This window comes from Meleagris gallopavo, chromosome 22, assembly GCF_000146605.3.
Source record: "Meleagris gallopavo isolate NT-WF06-2002-E0010 breed Aviagen turkey brand Nicholas breeding stock chromosome 22, Turkey_5.1, whole genome shotgun sequence".
NCBI classification, from domain to species: Eukaryota; Metazoa; Chordata; class Aves; order Galliformes; family Phasianidae; genus Meleagris; species Meleagris gallopavo.
The window spans coordinates 11,658,290-11,680,156 of record NC_015032.2 but is presented as its reverse complement, the minus strand read 5'-3'; the positions used below and the strand labels follow the sequence as shown (position 1 = coordinate 11,680,156).

At 44.0% G+C, this 21,867-nt stretch overlaps 2 protein-coding genes across 2 annotated transcripts in view; both read left to right on the top strand.

The window, feature by feature from the left end:
- Positions 1 to 53: 53 nt before the first annotated feature.
- Positions 54 to 7,197, top strand: CSTF1 (cleavage stimulation factor subunit 1). Its single transcript, XM_003212152.4, has 5 exons — positions 54 to 452; positions 1,714 to 1,991; positions 2,829 to 3,026; positions 3,580 to 3,970; positions 5,381 to 7,197. Exons 1-5 carry the CDS (start codon positions 284 to 286, stop codon positions 5,638 to 5,640), a joined length of 1,296 nt encoding a protein of 431 aa, XP_003212200.1. The 5' UTR covers positions 54 to 283; the 3' UTR covers positions 5,641 to 7,197.
- A 3,375-nt stretch (positions 7,198 to 10,572) lies between these two features.
- The window catches only part of FAM210B (family with sequence similarity 210 member B), a 15,889-nt gene continuing 4,594 nt past the window's right edge, over positions 10,573 to 21,867 (top strand). Inside the window, exons 1-3 of the mRNA XM_031556610.1 lie at positions 10,573 to 13,303; positions 18,784 to 19,209; positions 21,641 to 21,832. Of these exons, the coding sequence (XP_031412470.1) occupies positions 13,292 to 13,303; positions 18,784 to 19,209; positions 21,641 to 21,832 (630 nt within the window). The 5' untranslated portion in view covers positions 10,573 to 13,291. The remainder of the gene's footprint in view (positions 13,304 to 18,783; positions 19,210 to 21,640; positions 21,833 to 21,867) is intronic.

The following is a 21,867-nucleotide window of genomic DNA, read 5'->3' as shown; positions in this document are numbered from 1 at the left end:
TTTTTATTTTTTCTTTCTTTTCTTTTTTTTTTTTTCCTCCGATGCTCCTTAAGACAATTCACGTTCTTTTTATTCGTCGGATTTTCGTTTCTGCAATGAAGCTGCACCGGCTTTCTCCTGTTTTCTCTGTCTTTCACTTCTCGGTCTCAGTCTTACTTAAACTTTCGGTGCTGTTAGCAGGATGCACGTTAATTAAAAGCTTTAATTGTTTCGTGCAACTCTCTTGTGTGTGACTTTTCCCATTTGTTTATTTCAGGCCCCTCCAAGGCATTCCTTACTCACAATGTATAGGACAAAAGTCAGCTTGAAAGACCGTCAGCAACTTTATAAACTAATAATTAGTCAGCTATTGTATGATGGATACATAAATATTGCCAATGGCTTAATAAATGAGATAAAACCACAATCAGTGTGTGCGCCATCTGAACAACTGCTGCATCTTATTAAATTAGGTAAGCTGAAATTAAAACAAAAGAACTACTGTAAAGTTTGTGCTCCCAAATCCTTGGATTAAATCTTTGTGAATTGTGTAGTGTTACTGAGAATGCATCTCTTCTGTTTTCTACGCATTTGTAGTAAATCGCAAAGCTTTTATATCTTTACGTGCAGCCTGTGTTTCGTTCTTTAGCACTCGCTGTGTTCTCTGTTCAGTGACTCACAGAATCACTGTCTGCACAGGTAATAGTAAGTTAGATCCATTACTAAGGCACGACTCTCTCTGGTTGTTCCTGGACATGTTGGAGGGGAGGGAGTAAGACCTTCCATTGGCCACATTCGTTGGCCTTTATATACCATTCTCAAAAAAACAAGCTTCACAGTCTAGGCTCTTGGCAAAGGTGTGTTTCTTGTTCTATCTGTGCATCTTTCTGAAAGTACATATGTGCTGCAGAAAGCAATCAGTTCCTGAGCTGCTGTTGAAACAAGTCAGCTGGATTACTGGAAGAGTCCTAACCATGACAACGTGTTTTCTCTCTATTGTAACTGAACTGGTTCTGCTGCTTGAACTAGCTGATTTCTATGGGTATAAATGTGGAGCCTCGTCTGTCTGAAAGAAGAATACTGGGCTTTGCAGTCTGTAGATGAAAGCAGGAAAGACTTTTGTGAAAGTTGCTAACTGCAAGTAGGCACTTAGCTTAAAACTTGTGTGCCTTGGTGCAGCTTGCAGTGCTGAACTGACTTTATCATGTAGATGCATGTTGCAATCAAAATGATTCTTTGAGGTGGATTTGAATTAATAATTTTCATTAGTAGTGCTAGGATGGTAGTTTGTGTGTTCTTTCTTTAATCCAGTTAAAAAGAGAGTAATCGGTAAATGCTTCTATTTTTTCACTTTAAATCTCATATAATAGCATTGAGTCTTCTTTCACCCTTTTGTAACCTGATCATAGGCACGTCAGTGACTTCTGTATCTGATTGTTTAACTAATAATAAGTAATCAGTACTTACAACCAATAAATATAGAATGGTACTCTTGCCACAGTTACGCTAGAGCTGAGCACTAAGCAGCTGTGTTTAGTCAAACTGCCTTTCACTCTTAATGATAGATACTGCTGTACTACAACTAAATCTATTCTGCTAGCTTAGCTTTGTTCAACGTGGGCTGTCTCTTAAATCCTGAACTTGAGAGCTGCCAAAGAAATCTGTAGGATAGATAGCCTGCCTGTCTAAAGAGGAGGTAAGCCTGGTTTAAGAACGTCAACTTTCTCTTTTCAGGGATGGAGAATGATGACAGTGCTGTTCAATATGCAATTGGACGGTCAGATACAGTAGCTCCAGGCACAGGAATCGACTTAGAATTTGATGCAGATGTACAGACCATGTCTCCTGAGGCCTCTGAGTATGAGACTTGTTACGTCACGTCTCATAAGGGACCGTGTCGTGTAGCAACATATAGCAGAGATGGACAGCTAATAGCTACGGGATCTGCTGATGCCTCAATAAAAATTCTTGATACGGAGAGAATGCTGGCCAAAAGCGCTATGCCTATCGAGGTAAAATACGACTTGAATCATAGTCACTTTGTCAGTTCTTGAGCTGCTCTCTCTGTTTCGTGCCATGTCTGTGCCTTGTGGCTGGCTCAGTGGGTTGGACTAAATATCTGTCTCGACGTATTTCCTATTCCAGCAGTGGCTCATAAAGTACCCTTGAAGAAAAGGAAGAAGAAACAGGGCAAGTATACCTGTGTAACTCCTCACAGCATTCTAGAGAGCTGAGCCAGAAATTGCTTCTAATAGTTGTTGATAATCTCTAAAACCATGCAGACAGTTTGGTTATGAACCTACCTTCATATCTGATTATACAGCGCACGGTGGCTCTGTTTCAGTACTGTTTCACGGAGTACATATTTGCTTCCTTTACTTTTTCTCTAATACACTTATCTGGCAACAGCTTAAGAGTTTTGGGTTTGTTGGTTTGGTTTTTTTTTTTCCCACTGAATGCACACCGAATTCCCAGCAGTATGCAACAGGAGTGAACGTTGCAGTTTTCCCAATTGGTACTGCTTCCCTTAATTAGTGTGGCAGTATCGTCTTTTGATTTGGACTGTTCATGAAGGTGATGTATGTTCAAGCATCACTTCACTGTGGCTGATAGTAGTTTGTCCTTGAGCAAATCCAATAACCTTTGTAAAGATACAGGGACGTTATTTCATAAGAACTTGTAACTGTATGAAGGTATCACATCTTCAGATAATTAAGATCAGTGATAATGTGCCAAGTCATATGTCAGAAAAGGTAGCAATATGATCACTCATGCAGGTGAAAATGATAAATTTCCTGTCAAAGGAGTGTTCTGCCTTCTAACACTGACTTGTTCAATGTTCTTTGTAGGTCATGATGAATGAGACAGCACAGCAGAACATGGAAAATCACCCTGTTATTCGGACTCTGTATGATCATGTGGATGAGGTTACATGTTTAGCTTTTCATCCTACAGAGCAGATCCTAGCATCTGGTTCAAGGGACTACACACTTAAATTGTTTGACTATTCAAAACCTTCTGCCAAAAGAGCCTTCAAATATATACAGGTTAGATACAATAGTTCAATTCAGAGCAACCAAATCTTGCATGTGTGATTATTGAGATATCAGTGAGCTGAATTGCATCTGAGTATGTAAGTGGTTGGATATGTAAGAGTATGCAGCTACAAAATGTTCAGACTTGGTTATGCATTGTGAGTTTGTGCATAATGGATAGCTATACCTATAGCTGTAGTCTTAGAATCTTGTGCCTGTTGGCTTTTTGTTAATTCAGACCTAATCTAAAATGGATGATTCTGAAGTCAACTACATTTTCTTGGTTCTGGAGGCAAGTTTGTGATTATGTGGTGGCAAAACTTCCTGCTGCTGTTGTACAACATCCAATAAATAGGCACAGCAAGCTGCTCTAGGGAAAAAACTATGATACGTTTCAGTGTGGCCTGTCACTTAAATAACATACAGGGCATTTTCTATTCTGCAACAATAGAACAGGTGCTAATTGATAATGTAGTTTTATTTTTTACCGTTTTAGTGCCACCACAATTGACTCTTCAATTTTTGTTTTTTATTTTTAAACTTACACCAATTTTTGCTCAAACAGGAAGCAGAGATGTTGCGCTCAATCTCTTTCCATCCTTCTGGAGATTTCATACTTGTGGGTACCCAGCACCCTACTTTGCGACTCTATGATATCAATACTTTCCAATGCTTTGTGTCTTGCAATCCTCAAGACCAGCACATCGATGCCATATGTTCGGTGAATTACAACGCGAGTGCAAACATGTATGTGACAGGAAGCAAGGATGGATGCATCAAACTATGGGATGGTGTTTCAAATCGCTGCATCACTACTTTTGAGAAGGCACATGATGGAGCTGAAGTCTGTTCTGCTATTTTTTCCAAAAATTCAAAGTATATCTTGTCAAGTGGAAAAGACTCTGTAGCTAAACTGTGGGAGATATCTACTGGTCGGACGCTGGTCAAGTACACAGGTACGTGGCAGCTGACCTGCCAGGGACCTTCTTTGTCGTGTGCTGACCAGTGAGCAGGTGGTGTTGTCTGAAGAATAAGATCTGTCACTGCTGAATACTAACTCATAAGGGGGGACTGCTTTTGTGAGGATAAATGGCCCCAAATTTGAAAATGTGAAATACTTCCAGAAGAAAAGCTGTGTCAATGTCAACCTATTTACTCTGACTAGAGCTTGGAGACATAACTGACATCGTTACATCATTACACCATTGCTTTCGGAGGGAAGTCATCACCAGGCTAGAGAAAAAGTAAATAGGAATGTGGATCCCTTAAGGAATAGAACACTTACAGAGAGAGTTTCATTTTCTAGTTTTTCTTGAACATAATTTTTTAAAAAGCATAATTGCTTTTCTTGTTAATGTTCAGTTTAGTTTGGGGACTTACCAGTTTAAGCTGCACACCTAGTCTAACCAAAAATGGAAAAGTCAAAAGTAATGCGTAATCCTTTTGGAGTTAGGAGTCCACTTGCCTGGATTGTTCCCCAGACAGTAGAGGAATTGAACCACTTTGGTGCAATTGCTTTAATAAGTTCTTGTGCAAAATGTAGTTCTAGTAAAGCATGGCTGCAGCTGTATGACTTTCTTGAAGGATGCAATTGTGTGCAAGGAGTCGCACTGAACAGCATCCTGCCAACAGCGTGCTTTGATCTCAGTGGGACTTAGGAAATGATGAAAGAAGGAAACTGTATGTGATAAGTTACATGACTGAGAAAGCTTTTGGATAAAACAGTAATGTGCTTAATATTAGGGGTTGTACCACGGCAGTGGACTGGGTGTTGGTAGGGAAGAACTTGGTACCACTGGTTTGGATGTGTGCAATCTTTGTGCACTGGCTGTGTTTGCTGCCAGCCAGCAGGGTGCAGCACCTCCTCGATAAACTCTTGCAAATTCCGGGCAGGATGCAGCAAAATAAATGCTTAAGTGGGTAACACATCCCCTTTGAAGGGAGGAGGAGAGGTATGGCTGAAGTACATCATGTGGCACATTGTGTGGCCTGCACATTAAAAATAGAAGTTATTAATGATAACAGGAATCTGTGTTTACCAATAACTGTGGTCTTCAGTTAGTTAGCTGTAAGCCTTGTACAAAAGATGTAAGGTTATACTGCTCTTAATGTTTGCATTCACACTGACTGACTGAACTTCTTTGACACGAGTGGAATGCTTAACCCTAAGATGTTCTGCCCTATACAGTGTATATAGCTACAGGAGGATATCTGTAGTTGCTTTACATGTATACTAACTGAGAAAATAAGGCTCAGTAATAGACTTCCCATAACTATCAACTGCTGTAGTGTACTTCTAGGTCCTTGGAAAAAAAAAAAAACTAAAGGTGATCTTATTTGGCTTGTATTTCACTGCATGTTTTTAGGAGCTGGTTTGAGTGGACGTCAAGTGCACAGGACACAAGCAGTCTTCAACCACACAGAAGACTACGTGCTGCTGCCAGATGAAAGGACCATAAGTCTCTGCTGCTGGGATTCAAGAACTGCTGAGCGAAGAAATCTCCTTTCTCTTGGGCACAACAGCATCGTCCGCTGTATTGTCCATTCTCCCACCAACCCTGGCTTCATGACATGCAGTGACGACTACAGGGCTAGATTTTGGTACAGAAGGTCAACGACAGACTAAGGACATCTTTATGAAAGAATGATTATCCAGATTCCTTATATCATCTTGTATTGATTGTATTGCCGACAGATGCCTAAATGAGAGCTACGCTGTGTCTGTTTTTTGTTGTTTTGTGTTTTAATTCTGTCAGATGGCAGAAAAATATTGAAATACTGAAACTTAAGTTTTGCCCCACGCTAATTTTTTTTATTAGTGTGCGTGGCATTAATTTTTTTAAGTCATCTCTGATTTTACTCAAGGAGTTGGGGTGCGGAATAAAATGATCCTTGCAGGAAGGATTAAACTTACTCTCCTGTCTTTCTGAATCCTGCGAAAGATAATGTGACTAAATCTTGCTCAAACTGGGCAGTGTGAGCCAGTTTTGCTCTGCATTGTATCTGTGCAATCCCCCTAAAGTCTGTTTAAAGAATGGATTACACGAGCAACGGTAGAACTCGGCGAATGTTTTAGTGAAGCCTTAAGCCGTCTTCAGTTCTGATTCATGCTTTGAAGCTCTTTTATATTTTTCAGTCTCTTTCCCTCAGTTGGCTAAGTGGGCCTCTGATTCTGAGTCGCTTTTGTGCCATAAGAATTTGAAACGTGGTTTTAAATTGTTCAGATGAATTGAAGAAATGGTGTTCTAGTTCTGATATTAAAGTTCAGACTTGAAAACTTGTCTTCTTTACAATTTATCTTAAGTGTAATCTTAAAGTAAATTCAAGGAATATTACACTGAAGCTATTAAGTGTGGCAGTGCTGCAGCATATGAAAGTGAGAATAACCTGGCAATAGGAACTGTTCAGTGACTCCTCTGAGAAACTTGTAACGTCAATTTTCTTCATATGTATGTCAGAAATGTAAGTTTGCTTCGTTTAGTTCACATTCTGTCAGTGTGTCACACAGCAATTGAGATACTTCCTTGAATTTAAAAACACAGACTCATTGTTTCTTCTGCCTGTTGTGTCTGATAGTCTGAGTTTCCAGATCTTAACTGCATTCGTTAGAAGTACAAATCAGCAAGAAGTCTGTGGTTAAAACTCCTGTACATTTGAAAATTCACTACATGTTCTTATAGATGAGGTTTGTTATCCGGTCTTTGCAGTTTTAAGAGTGTTCATTCAGGCATTCTATCTGCAGCATAGTGGTACAGTGCTTTTCAGATTCACATTTGGGAGTGTGTTTCCTTTAGTCATAAGCTCAGCACTTGCTTTCATTAAATGTATGGTTGTTTATTAATGTTGGGTTAACTTTCCATTGCCATTAAGTGTCTTGTCAAGGGCTGATGAGGATGCAGGTTTTGTCTATATATAAATAAAGGTGATCTTTTAAAAAATTATTTAATATATAAAGAAGGAAATGTATTAGTTTTCTATATAAAAGATAGTAAAAGTACTGGAAGGGTAGGATTTGGGATGTGTTACAGTCTGAATCACTCTGTTGCACTGCATTCAAATCAGACAATTGTAGACCTGCAGTGTTGAATGTTTCATTTTTGTTGTTCTTCTAAATTTAATATTCTTCTTAAATCCTACAGCAGTACAGAACAAATTTATTAAACTTAGCAATTTTCTACATCAATCGTCTAAAGCTTTAGATACGTGGGAGGCATGAGATAGTGGGTTCTGCTGGCTTCTTTGGTGAAGGAGCAAGGAGAATCGGTGGGAGGGAAAAGGGAAGTCATGATACAGTTGTTAACATGCTGTCATTGCCCAGCAATCAGTCCTATGCTACTAGCACTAGTCAGCTAAATTGGGAGCAGTGGTAGTTGTGTATTAAATTGAAGTGTTTCTGCTAAAGCAGCTTCTATAAGTAACTCGTTCACCTTGGATCTTTGGGCTCTTCTATTTTCAAAGCAGTATTTCGTATATTAAACCACTGCTGAAGTTGTTAAGTTAGCAGCGTTGTAGCTTTCACTTCAGGCTTCCTTAATTCTGTGCAATTCTGGTTTGCTTGTTTTTCTCTTGAAACAGAAGTAGAGATGTAGTGTGTTAAGGAGAGAATATCCTGAAATGAGCTCCTGTGTTTTTGTCTTTTAGCAGTGCTTCAGTGAGAGATGATGCTCAGAGAGAAAACTGGCATTTGGCTGCAGGATGTTCATATTGATGTCATTAAAATAGTTTGATTTCCAAAGGTATTTACAAAAAGTGGCCTTGCTTTTCCCAGTAAATTATTTACTAAGCTAGTTACTGTGCTTCATTACTTAAGTAGATTACTTGAAAAATCCAAGAGCTATTGGAGTGAAGTGGTTCAGGGAGCAGCTTGGATCTAGCATGACAATATAAAGAAAAAGCAAAACCAGTTTGGTTGGGCTTCAGGCTGAGTAAGATGTCTTCTACCTGAAGTAAAAATGTTTGTATGCAGGATGTAATCATATAAAAAGGCAAGTGGCCTGAATCAAATTTGAGTTTGGGGAGCTGAACCAAGAGCAGGGAAGTAAGATCTTACTTCCCTGAGTCTGAGTCAAAAGTTTAGTCACTGAGGAGGTAGTCAAGGTTAGGATAGATAATCTCTAACTGCTTCTGTTCCCCTTCCCTAAGGACAAGGGGAGAAATGTTTTTACTCAGGTTTCAGAGCACTGAAGTTGACCAGGCAAAGTGAGCTTGGGTCTTTCAGAACCAGTCCTGCCTGCAAGCAGGCACGTTCAGAAGTGTGTCCAGAGGAATGACCTTTGCAAAGATGCTGTTTGTTGTTGCCTTGCTGCTCTTAAAATTCTCTGTTAATGAAGTTGGGGAGGAAAAAAACCAACCCTGATCCAATATTTGGAATGCTCTTAAAATGAGCTTTGTAAAGGAAAGCAATTTTTAGCACTTTACCTACTCTTAAGTGTTAGGCTGTACATGGGGCTTTTGCTGTACTCAGCACTGCTGAGAGTAGTCAGCTCAGTGGATCACAGTTCTTGCTAGCAGCTTCGGAACAGCTCTTTATCTTCAGAAGGGAAAGAAAGATCACAACCCAGTTTTGCAGCTGTCTTTGACCTTGAGGGGACCTGTTTTGAAACTACTTTTCCCCGATACGTTTAGACAAGTGTTAAGCAAGTCTCACACTTTTGGGTTAATTGCAGTAGGTGTAGAGAGCGTCCTTGCTGCTGACTTGTCCTTGATAACAAAATGCAAGCTTGGTAAACTTGTTAGATTGGAGAAAGCATCTGTTTCTGACTCTCTTAGCTATGCATACTCTTCCACTGTCTCTTTTTTCCTTGAGGAGCTGAGTGCAAATCCATGGGGATAGCATGAGATATGGTGGGAGGGGACGTGGGTGTTGTGGGAAAGCCCTGTTGTGATAAGCTGAGTGCTGCTGGTGCTCTCAGATAGCAGAGTGCTATGGCACATGGATACCTGCCTGCTCCAGGTATAGGAGATACCCATGTTACCAGCACAGTCGTTAGCTAATCATCTACATTTGGATTTCAGATATTCTTGTTAGAATCTTATCTGAGACTAGCAAACTTTGCTGTTACCCTATTTTAAGCTCTTTGTTCCTCAGACATTAAGGGCAGCTCTTCTTTCACCTGAAAGAGGAAGCAAATGTATAAACAAGCTCTTGGAAACCAGAATTCCTGCCTGAGATTGTGAGCTGCCCTGGGTTCAAGCACTTGCCAGTGAGAAAGCAGTGACCTGCTGCCCTTCCAAGGAGAAGGGATCTTCCCTTGGGCAGATAAATTCTGCTGGAGGACATTGCTGACTGATGAATGTCGATTTCTTCTCTTACTATTGCAGTTTGGGCAGCCCTTCATTTGACAAAGGAATGCTTTATTCTCATCTGTAGCTCTCAGTAACTTTGTCCTGCCATGCTCTTCCACTCAGACCCAGCACTGGTTGTATCTCCTCAGGAGAGCCTCCATCCCCTGCTTGAAGGTCAGTTGCATCCACCTGGCAGATCGCTCCTCCTGCCCCTTCTGTCTGTCGAGGACGAGTGCTGAGGTTGTACCACTGCGCATCTGAAAGCAGAGCAGCTTTAGAGGCAAGCCACAGTTGTGGGTTTGTACCTTTTGGGCTTTAGCACTGCTTGGGGTGCTGACTTGGCAACCAGCAACTGACAGACGGGTCTGGGGATGGCCTCTCCCAAAGGGATGCTGCTGGAATTCTGCTGGTTTGCCACTCGTTGATGCTTCCCACTTAAAAGAGGGTGGTGGTCTGGGACAAATGTTTCTCCTGCATGCTGTCTTTCTGCTAGAAGTACCCCATGAATTCCAGTAAAACTGGGTAAGGTCAGGGTAAACTATAGCTCAGGGTGGGAGGTTGTGTGACTGAAAAAAAAGTCCTCCAGTGCTGCCACAGAACCGCTCTGCTCTGCCCAGCACAGTGCAGGGCAGGATGCTGCCTGGATGCACCAGACTCAGGGCAGTGAGGAGGAGTCATCCCCATAGAATTCACCCTCACGTAGGTAATGCTTAAGGTTCTCTCAAAGTCACTTTTATACATCAACAAAAATTATAATGGGGTGCTTTAAATACTGAGACAGCCTTGAAAGGCGTGAAAACGTTGGCTTAGGAATCCTGAACTGGTACGATTGTGGCAGCCTTCCTTCTATCAAGGGCTGTGCAGCCTCTTGTGGTATGAAGTATTCTTGTGTTTGTTACACTTCTGAACAAAGAAATAGGGGAACAGGCAGCAGAAAAGGAGGGTGACACTTCTGCTGTGGTTAATTGCTGCAAGCTGATGACAGTTCAAGGAAAATTCCGCTTGCAGACAGACTTTCAGTTCTTGGTGCTGGTTGGCTTTTCCTGCTTTGTTTTGTTTTCTTTTCCATCTTATCTGCTGTCACAGAAGCCGTATTTCATGAGAACTGCCTACACACATTGCTGGGTGCTGTAAGAGCAGGGCTGTCAGAGCTGCAGGTCCCGCACACGGTGACTGCGCAGCGCCGGGGCTCCTCTGCACCGTGCTGAGAGCTGCTGCTGGGTGACAGCACGGCTGTGAGCATGAGAAGCAGCCAAACTGCAAAGGTACGTTGCTTCGGGTTGTTTGAGCAAGGAATGGAAGTGAAAAGATAGGTTCTAGTGCAGGGCTTGATGTTTGGTCTCAGCGTGAGGCTTGGTGATATTGGAGATGGTTGGTGCTCTCATCCTGGGCAGAGCGCGTTGGGATGTGTTGTGCTGGGTGTCTGTGCTTTCATTGTGTGACAAAACCATTAATGGGAAAAAGGTTGTCATGGGAGAGCTCCAACCGAAGCAAGATTCCCAGTAATGACTGCCTGTGAATAAACACACATGTGGAACAATAGATAGACAACCTTGAGGTTCCCCTGCTTTGCTGCTCTGTGGTAAGTTGTGTACACTGTATGTTGTCACAGTCGTATGGGGAGCTCCAGACATCCTACTGCAGATAATTTCCCTGTGTTACAACAAAACAGAAAAAGATTTAAAGAGCTCTCTTTGGGTTCGGTTTTTCAAAAGAAACAATCTTTAAGTCTTTCCATGTCTCTCTGTATTCATGTTGTCCTAATGTGCTTTTAATAGACACGGATAAAAGTTTGCTGCTGTAAGGTCAGGGTACTGAAGTCTTAATTCCTTATTTGATGCTTTGATTGTCTGAATGTCTGCAAGTCTAACGAGCGGTGTAACAGAAGGATCTTGCAACCCCTGATGATGGTCCCAGTGTTGACTCCAAATAAACTGCTGCCTGGTACAGAGAATAGCAAGGGAAAGAAGTTGGCGAGCAGCTCAGTGAGCCGTGGGCTGCGCTCAGCATTTCCACTCAGACATGCAGCGGTGGCAGAACAATTTCTTACGTGAAGTCACCAGAGACTGTTGCATGACATCTATTCCAAGAGTGTTTATTTCTGGGTGAGCTATTTCGAGGTTTCCTACATTGCCTGTTGAAATAAATGTGATGGCAGCACAATGATTTCCAGTGCTGTTCAAAGTCCTTGGACACAACCACAGCATACCCAGCCAAATCCAGGGGAAATTACAACTAGAAAAAGTCAGATTTCTTTCTGCTATATCATTTATAAACTATTTATAAGGGAGCATCAGGCAGTACTGTTCATTATAATATCTGAGTGCCATACTGAGTATTGGAAGTGGTGTTTTTCCCACTCTCTGGACTTGCTGAAGCACCAGCAGTAGTGCTCCTCTGCCCGGCAGTGCTCCATGCTTGCTCTGTGCCCTGGCTCTTCCATCTTCCCATAGAAAACCATTCCCAAAGATGGATTGAGGGTAGGCTCACACCCAGAGAAATGTGGGATTTCTCTCTCGTTGCACCTGCAGCATCATCCACACAGGAAATATTGCACATCTTGCTGCAACTTACAATGCAGTTAGCATGCTAGGCTGTGCTTGGGAAATAGCTCTCTTACTGCTTGGCAATATTTTCTGTGCTTTTGCTAAAAGAAAACCAGGGGTGTTTCTTAAGCACGCGTGAAGTTAATCTGCAATCTGCCCCTCTATCTGAAACGCTCAGCTCGTGTCTCCATGTGTCATCAACAGCCAAGTGCACGGAGATTGGGTTCTGGGAGCTCTGCCACTCGGGAATACAAAAACCCACAGCCACACATCCCCATTTCAAACCTGGGAAACCACCAGGCTCTGCCCACAGCCCTGGGCTCACCCAAGGCCCCACTCCTTGGGGTGCCCTGCTGACACCACGGGGACCCGCCTGGCATCGGCTCCAGACAATGTTCAGTTCTGTTAATACAGTTTTGTGGCCTCAAGTTGCAGCACTGCTTTGTGTATTTCTGGGAGCCCCTTCCAAAACCCCAGGGCAGTAAATGAGCAGCTGCTCTTTATTGCCTGCACCAAATATTCAGGTGAGGTACAGATGAGTTACTTTGTGCCAGGATTCCCTCTCACTGGGATAACTGCAGCAACTGCTGCTCTGTTCCAATCCAAGCCCCATCCAAAGGTGTAGATTTTGTTGATAAGGCAATTTCAATTCAACTTTTTCTATTTGAGATGTATGGCTTTTCTAGTGAAGTGATTGTGGCTGCAGGAGTGCCTAATTTTATCTTGAAGCTGCTGTGGAAAGAGGAAGGAGAACTGCAGCCAAAGAAAAGCTTGAGCATAAAAACCCACATGATGTGAATGAGTCCGCAGCAGTGAAACCTGTGTGTTTGCTTGGGCACAACTTGCTGAGTGAATAGCAGTGATGGATGATTCTATATAACGGTCCTGTTTGATCGCATCGAACAGCTTTTAATAATTAAAGAAGCATGCCCTTTCATCCGCAGTTAATGGTTAGCTTTAATGGTTAGTTTTGCTCCTCGCCTTTTCTGCTTCTAAAGAATGTGATTATTTTGCAGCCATTTCCCCAGTTACAGAGGAGATCTGCTCAGATTGTGAGAAACACAAACATGAAAATTGCAAAGTAGATGGAGACATTTGGAAGTACACAAGAACAGGAGGAGAAGATGATGCTACAAAAACACCATAAAATCAAACAAATCCATTTCTGGTTCATCCCCACTGCCCCCATCGGCCAGCCAAGATTCAGCTGTAAGACAGAAAGGCATTTCCCAGGGGATGAGGGACATCTGCGTGCCCTGTGCCAGGCCCCATTACAGCAGCAGCTGCAGGCCAATAGCACATGCAGATAATTGTGCTACGTAATTAGCTCCCTCCATTCCCAGCAGTGCTGTGCTCGGGGCTCCCGGTGGTGCAGAAGGAGCGGAGCTGCTCCTGTGCTCAGCATTTTCAGTTCTGCTTTGGGGATGGAGTAGTGGAGGTGTCAAAATGAAGGTCAATGTAAGTACTGGATTATCGTATTTCTGGGGCATTTAATTTAAGTGTGTGGTTTATCATATTGGCACTGGAAGGGCGTTTATCTGAGACCTGCATCTGGCTGAGTCGCTTCTCAGTGTGTGTTGCTGCTCTTGTTTCCAGGTTACTGTCAAACTGTGCGGTTTGAACTCTTGAAACACAGTGTGAGTTGGCTGGTGCAGTGGTTGGCAATTCTGCTTGGTGCAGGGGTTGGAACCAAATGACCTTTGAGGTCCCTTCCAACCCAACCATTCTATGGTTCCATGAGTTCAGCTGAAGAAATGCCTCATTGAGAAGAGCAGCAGTAAGGCTGATAAGAGTGAGTTCTGTACCGTGAATTACCGTGGGCAGTAATGTGCCTTGCTGAAAGGTTACATGAGTAGGGACTAGAGGGTGTAGGGATACCCTTTGCCCTCATTGTTTCCTTGGAAATAATTAGGATGGGGAACTAAAAGTTGAGTTTTACTTCAATAGAAGGAGGATGCTGCACTTCTTGTGGTGATTAGATGCTGATCACAAGGGTTCAGGTAACGGAAATGCTTTAACAGCTTGAGTCACTCTGCTAAAGCAGTGTCAGCAGGGCTGTGCTCTCTAGGATAGGGACTGACCATGTCCTACGCTGCTTCTGCAAAGAGAGCTGAAACTCCAAAGCAGAAAGGAGCGCTGGTGCTGTTTGCTTTTAAGAAATAGTGGTGAAATACTTGGATGAATGAAACCCGGTGTGTAGGTGCACGTCAGTGTTTTGTCCCAGTGCATGAGCAGACACGGGGTAGGAGCTTGTTTTGTGCTAAGCAAGGGTTGTCTGGCTGCGCACAGCAGTGAATCTCTGCATCCAACAGCACAGCTGAGCTCCGGCAGCTGCGGCTCCAGGCAGGAGCTGCAGTCACTGAGTGCCCCGTGTTAAAAAGCACACAGCATAGCACATGGTGGCTGTTGGGGCGGATGGGAGCACATCTCCTTCACTTCCTAGAGAATATTTTAATTTTCAGTTGAAATCTTGTCCAAAATCTTATCTTAACAAGTAATCATAGTAACATTTTTGAGCAGACAACATCAGTGAGGGAGGTGGAGGAAGCTGGAGTGCCTGGAAGCTGTGGTGCTGCTGCTCGTTCATTATGAATCAGAAAGAGCAGCCTCCCCTGGGCCTCTGCCACCCTCACAGCATCAATAGAAGCTCTGCTGCAAGGTGTGGGTGATGGACTGTCCACTTGTGCACCCGAGTGCAGAACAGGCAGCAGTTGCTGCTCGTGAGTATCCATCCCACTGCGACCGGTGATCGGTGGTTGCTCCAGGCAGCTGCTCCCATAGGGGCTTCTGTCCGTGCCCTAAACAGATACTTAAAGTCCATGTGTGGAAATAAGCATTGTGATAAAATACTATTAACATGCTAAAAGATTTAGAAAAGGCTCAAAAATATAAATTAATTGGAACATACAGGGAAATCCTTTGGACAGCATCAGGAGCCAAAGGCCAGAAATACATACATTCCTTCTTGAAATGTCAGGAAATGGCAGTTTATTTTTCCTTCAACTTGGCTTGGAAGCGTTATGCATGGGAACGAAATCCTGCCTTTGCACAGACGAGGGGGAGATGTGTGCTGGCTTAGATGTAGCCAGGCTTTGGTCAACAGCTTACATGGAGAAAAGAGGGCGTGGAGAGAATGAGCAGTGCTGCCCTGTAATTCCCATCACTGCACTGAGGTCGTGGGGCTTTTGGTGTGTTGTGGTTTTTTTTGTGTTGGGAGCAGTGCTGGGTAACCAAATGTAAAGACGGAAATTACAGAGAGTGACTGCCTTGTATTAGACCAATTGGTCTAAAATTCAGTAGAAGTGGGTACACAAGAAATTTGTTCGCACCTAACTTAATTGAAGCTGTGCTTCCGGGGGCTTTATGGTATAAAGCTGCTTGATATGGTTGTGTATGACCAACTCACATTGCAGTGACGAGGTCACAGACTCCCATATGAGGGAGAGCAGCACCTTAGAAATAGGTTGCTGAGGATGCAGCCTCTGCCCTCCAGGTCTGCACTCCGTCACTGCCTCACTAAGTGAGCAGAAGGAGGGGGTAACAGCAGCATCCTCCAAAGTGCTTTCCCACGGGGTGATGAACAGCCCTTTAAGATGTGCTTCATCTGAGGATAGTTTTATAGGGCTGCTGACAGGGAAAAAGCAACAAATGCCAAATAAAAAGACTTTGATCTCATCTGCGTTGCTTTAGTGCTCGTTAGGTGTTGGTCATTGTAAGGACACATTAATGAGATAACACAAAATAACAAAGAGCAATGCACAGCATTCTGCAGATGATGGTGTCAGACTGCTTCCGCTCCTCTGGTGATAAAGAGAACATTCAGATCCCAGTGGCCCCAAAGCGCAGCTTCCTCCCAGTGAAGCATCCCATAAAGTCTCTGCGACCCTGGGAATGCAAAGCTTGTTTAAGGTTAATGGAAGGTCAAGGATGCTTCTGCTTACAGGACGGGAAGGGGCTGCCACAGTGATTCTTTACATATGTCCTGGGCAGCTGAAAGCAGAGCTAGGGCCTGGTGTGTGGCACACAGTCTGGTTAGGTGAGCTGAGTTGAACTGCAGGTGACCTTGTGCCTCAGAGGGGAAAAACAGCTAGCCCACAGAAAGCTCTTTGCTGACAGAACTGCAGCACTTGCCAGTACCAAAACTACCTGGTTCAGTGCCTTCTTGTATTTCCCATAAAATAAATTCATCAGTACCTGTGATGTCAATGGTGTGCCAGCACTTGGGTTGGTGTTGCAGTTGCTGCAAATTTCTGGGCACTGAAAATGCACTGAAGAAATTGATGGTTGTGTGTCTTGTGGTTTGGTTTTCTTGTTTTAGTTTCTGTGGTGTGATATAAGGATGCAAAAAGAGGATTGAGTTGAAGAGTTTTGACTGAGACCTTCCTTTAGTTCGGTGGTGACAAATTAGGATTCTGTTATCTTACCTGTTTCTGCCTTCTGTAAAACTCTTCCCGGGATTAGTTTCAAGGAAAAAGGGTAAGAAAGCTTCACCAAAATACTTTCCTGAGTTTCTTTGTCCTCCTTCAAATATGCTGAAAAGTGTCACAAAAGGACAACAGGGCCTTAAATTCAATCTTTCCCTGCCAGTAAGATCGCTGCAGCAGCAAAGATGGGGTCAGCTGGAATAAATCCTCTCACCAATACCTGCTGAGGTCACGTTTGGGTGATGCTGAGTACCACGGAAGGTCATTCCGTAACTGAGGCCAGATGTGCTGTGATGTGTGCAGGTCAAATTCTGACCTGGTGAAAATCAGCATATTTACTCAATAACAAGTGCAACTTTCAATTAGACTTCTGTAATTTTATAACTTTTATACCCTAGTTTGGGAAATGCTGGCACCTAGACCATACCGTGACCCAAAGTTTCCTCCTTCTACTTTTGCTGGAGCTAGGAAGAAAGTTTTATTGTTCAGTGCAACAGAGAGGGGTTCCGTTCCCAAGGTCAGTTCTCCTGCATGAGCTCAGATAAGGCTCTGTACCTCAGCTGCCTGTTTGCATGATGAGGATGGTTCCTCTGTTCTTGTGCCCATCCTTTTGGAGTCTTATGAAGAGGGTCTGTCTTTCAGTGTGTAGAGTGCTCAGCAAAAAGGGAGCAAATGCCAAGTGAGCTCTAGAAATGTCCCTGACTAACAGCAGGAAAAGTTGGGTGGGGTGTTGGGGTTTGGGTTTGGTTGTCCATTTGAGATTTTTTTAGGGTTGGTTGGCATTTGTTTTGTTTTTCCTCTTAGTTGTAACAATGTGTGAATGCACGCACAGTCTGTGCTGCTCTCTGATGAGATTCTTGGAGGGCTGACTTCAGCACAGGTGGATCAGAGAGAGCATTTGGCACTGCCCAAAGAGAAAGCAGGCTGCCGTGTCCAAGGCAAGAAAGCTGCTTTAATCACAGCATGCCATAAGGTAAATGGGACTGTTGTTGTCTGTCTCTGACAGCTGCTGATGGACAAGTCCATGCATCATAACAAGGCCATTGTTCACGGCCATTCTCCTGAAGGAGGGTGTGCTGCTAACAGCAGGCTACTTCCATCAGCTGAGCTGACAAATGGGTTTGCTGCTGCTTCAGACCAGCTGTCACTTTGCAGCAAATGCTCTGCACAAAAATACAAGGCATCATGTTTCCTATTTGGGTGCTATCTCTTTGGACGTTACTTGCACTTTCTGCTAAGAAACTAATGCTGGAACATCCAGTGGGAAGCAGTCAGTCACATTTTAAGCTGAAAGCAAATGGTATATGTGAAAGCACTGCAGCTAGTTCTTTTCATCCTTTGCAGAAATGCTTCATATGAATGAAGCTACCTGCTGCAGCTGCTTTTCATTCTTTTGTCCCATACAGAGTAAGCAAATATCCAAAATCAATCTGCTAAAAATAAAGTGTTATCATTCAAGATTGCCAGGTTATATATAAGCTCAGCTGAGGCAGGTAGAGCAGCCCTGTGGTGTTGAAGCTTGGAAAGTATGAATATTTGCTTTCGTACGGATTTCCTGTGATCTGTCAAGTCTATTCTTCATTGGCTTTCTGTATGTATGTATATGTGTGTATATATACATATATATATATAATTTTTTTTAAAGAGAGAGAGGTGAGGTGATAGGACCACTGTTGGAGATGCTGAGAGATACTGAATGATTCAGTGATGGCTGTGTCACGGAGAGGAACAAGGGCACTGTTCCAGTTGCTCTCACCTGAAGCTGAGTTCCTGGGTGCGCTGCCCAGCCAGCAGAAAGAGCAATGCTTGTGGTGTCACTGAGCACAAGGCTGGCAGTTTCTCCCCGAGCTAAATGACGCACGTTGTTAGCCTGGGAATCTGTGATGCAACAGGAGACAGCTCTCCAGCCTGATGGAGGGCTGAGGTGGGCACCACTGGAGCTGCTGCCTTCAGTGCTGCTGCCCCAGCACCACCAGCAGGCTGAGCTCCTCGGCGCTGCGGCTGGGTTTGCCTTCGTAAGGCTTGGGGAGAAAAGAAGCGTTTAAGGGAAAATAAGTAGTGTGCTTATTTCTTTTTCTATTAAGAAACAATTAATTACTAATGTGCAGCTGAAGCCCTCAGATAAACGAGGCGACAGGGAGGACGAGGCGAGGTTTATTTTTGGCTGGGTGACACATTTCCTCTGACTTCTGACAAACAATTCACAGAATGCTCATGGGGAAAACCACCGATTTTTTTCATAGCATGATGCTCATGAAGTCCAGGTAATGAATGTCAGCTATGCTGCCAAGAGCCTCAGTGGGAGAAGCAATGCAGAAACGTACAGTAGAGTTATTACTTCTGTACAACATAGCAGACAAATGTCAGAGGCAGTTGATGCTCTGAATCCAGTGCTCTGAGATACGGTCTTTAATTCAAGCCCATTTTGTATCAAATTGAGATGACGTGCAGGTGAGCACCATGCCGGTGCCTTGCTCTGCTGTCGGTGTGATGGTGCTGTGTTCTCTCCCTCAGAACGCGCTGGCGAAGGCTCTGTATGACAACAAGGCAGAGTGCTCGGACGAGCTGGCCTTCCGCCGAGGGGACATCCTGACAGTGCTGGAGCAGCACGTCGTGGGCAGCGAGGGCTGGTGGAGGTGCTCACTGCATGGACGGCAAGGCTTGGCTCCTGCCAACCGCCTGCAGCTCCTGGCGGGGCCACAAGCCCTGCCGCCTCCTGCCATCCCCAGCGATGCTCCAGAGCCACCCGTGGCCTTGCAGAACATCTACCAGGTGCCATCTGTGCCCAAAGGCACTGCGTCGTCCTCTACCTATGAGAAGATGGAGGGCTGGGTGACGTCGCCGGCTCGGGCTGCCACCCTGCCTGCTCAGGGGGTCTACCAGGTGCCGGCCTTGGCTGCACAGCTGCTCAGTGAGAAGACACGGAGTTCCACGCAGCAGGTAGGGTGTGAGCAGCACGGGACCAAGCGCTGCCATTGAAGTGGTGGCCGGGAGGCAGGGGGATCCGAATGGCTGTTGGGTGGAAAATTCCAGTGGAATTTGCAGCGAAGTCGACCAAATAAAGAGCGTTTAAGAAATTCTTGAGAGTTCCATCACAGCACTATGAGAGAAAGGCCGATCTGGACAATGTGTGATACTCCATATTCTGTAGTGTTTCACATTTTTTTGACAGTTTAAGAAGGTTGTAAAGCATGGCAGGAAGTACAGAATAAACCATTTGTTTTGAGAAATCTAGAAATGATTCGCCAACCCACCCCAAAGTCAAAATAAGAAGAGACAGCACCTTCCTGCGGCTCACCAGCATGCATCTATCCAGAGCCTCCTGGTGCACACTGGGGGTCTTTGCAGACAACCGCACAGGAAGAAGATTTCTGACAAACAAGTTATCTTTTGCTAAGGCTGTCTTTCAGCTGTTTTCTCAGAGAGCCATTGCCTTGGAGGCTGTCACTACGCTTGCACAAAGCAGCAACTCTACAAAGCAGAGTACGTGAGATGAGAGCAGTCACCAGTCTCCTCAGTGCTGTGGGATTACAAACCCCATTTTGCAGGACTTCATTACAACTGCCGATGTGGTCTTTTCTTTCTCCCTGTTCCTTGCATTCAGGTGAAACATCTGAGTGAGAAATGTATATTTTGATTAAATGTCACAGTGAGTGTCATCAAAACCTTGTGCTTTCTTCAGCACGAGATTTACGAGGAATCTTTTATAATAAAAGATAAACAGAGCAGGTGTGGAGGGAGTTCCAAGTGCAAGCTTTCATTCAGTCCCAGGAGCTCTTCAGCTCTGGGCAGCTCTTTATTCTGTGTCCAAAAATCACATTCAAAATGTTAATTGGCATAGGAAAGAAGTCCAACCCCAAACCATACAGCCCTTTAGTCTGAATTAATGAGCATTCGATCTACAGGACGCAGCTGGCCGGCTTTCCTCCCGCTGTGCTACAGAATGAGGAGCTGGTTCCTCCTATGCAGCAAATAGGTGCTGGAAAACAGTCACGGTTGGTGAATTTCTGGTGACTGCAAACTGTATTTTCATCACTTCAGCTGCACTCCCAGACCTCATGTACTGTTTCCATAAGGGCAAGCTCAAACTGAGCAGTAGCTGCCGAAGACCCTTGTGCACTTGTTGTGATCTGGTTTCTCCACATTCCTAACCACAAAGAGGGCAAGGCGCTTCCAAACTGAAGTGAGATCAGCACAATTTTCCACATTGCGCCAACGAATCAGGCACTGAAAATGTCATCTATTTCTTCATTTGTGTGAGTGGCCCAACATTAGAGCTCACTGGCTTTTCCTGTCTCTGTAATTTCGTGACTCTGCGCCTCGCTTACTCTACCAGAGCAAGGGGGAAGGAAGAAAAAAAGAGGAAAAAACAGAAGTCCTAGCTGCTTTTACTACTTCAAAGTTCAGCTTTGCCTGAGCTGGGTCTTGCACAACATCCCAGCTGTTGCCACAACAACTGCATTGTGGTGGTTGCACATAGAGGCAATCAGGACTGCCCTGCGTAGATCCTACCAGACAACTGGCAAAGCTGCCAACACACTCAGCTGTTCCCCAAGCAGCTGAGTAAAGCCACTGTAAGTCTTTGAGGGAGATGACTGAAAGCAATAAATCAAAGCCAGCCTGCTTTCACCCTGTGTACAAACACGGTCGCTTTGCTTGGTGCCCAGGCTAACCGTGTGTTGAATGAACGAAAGTCAGTATTTTCAAGGTTGATGAAAGGCCTTTCCCAACATTCATCTCTTGGTGTCTTAACTACTGGTGCCACATATCTGATCTCAGCTCTTAAAACGTTGTTTTATGCATATAGAATTAGTCTGTAATTGGCCTAAATACTGTAATTCCCATATAGGCTTCTCTGTTTAAGGAGCTGGATAGGACATCGAGGTAATTGTGTCTATTTCTTCCAAATGAGTAAATGCTTCACGACTACAGAGTAATTAACACATCTCAGCCTGTATCCTTTCGCTGCTGTTATTACCAAGAAGCATGGCTTGACCTGATGGCTCTGTGAGAGAGAAGTAGAAAATCCCCTGCTTTCTTTTTTTAACAGTTCTGCTTTGGAGAGGTCAAAAGATTTAAGTGATAATAGAAGCTGAATTTTCTTCAGATCTTTTCCCTCCCTGGTTAATAACACTGTTTCCCTTTGATTCCTATGTGCCCATTCTTATCTGAAATAAAGCAGAAATTGTAGCAAAGGAGAAAATACCAAATTTATCACCATCAGTGAAAAGCTAAAGGTTGTGAATCACTGAAGAGTTCCTCCTACAGCAGTGACCTGTTCAACTAGCTGAGTTTTCAAAGATGTCCTGAGCTTGTTGCCTACTGCAGTTTTCTCATTATTGCTTTGTTTTGTTTTCCCTTCTTCTCTAAGCACCTCTTTACTCTCCCGAGGGCGTGCCGGGCTTCAGTGCCAAACATCACCAGTGAGGTGTATGATGTCCCATCCATGCAGAGCCGGGAGTCCTTGCTCACACAGGTACGTCTTCCCTCAGTCCCTCACGTACCACTGGTCCCCAACCCATCTCCCTCCCATAGAGCCTCAGAATACAGCTTAAGATTTAGGGTTTTAATTCTAGCATTTTCCTGGTTGTTTTTTTT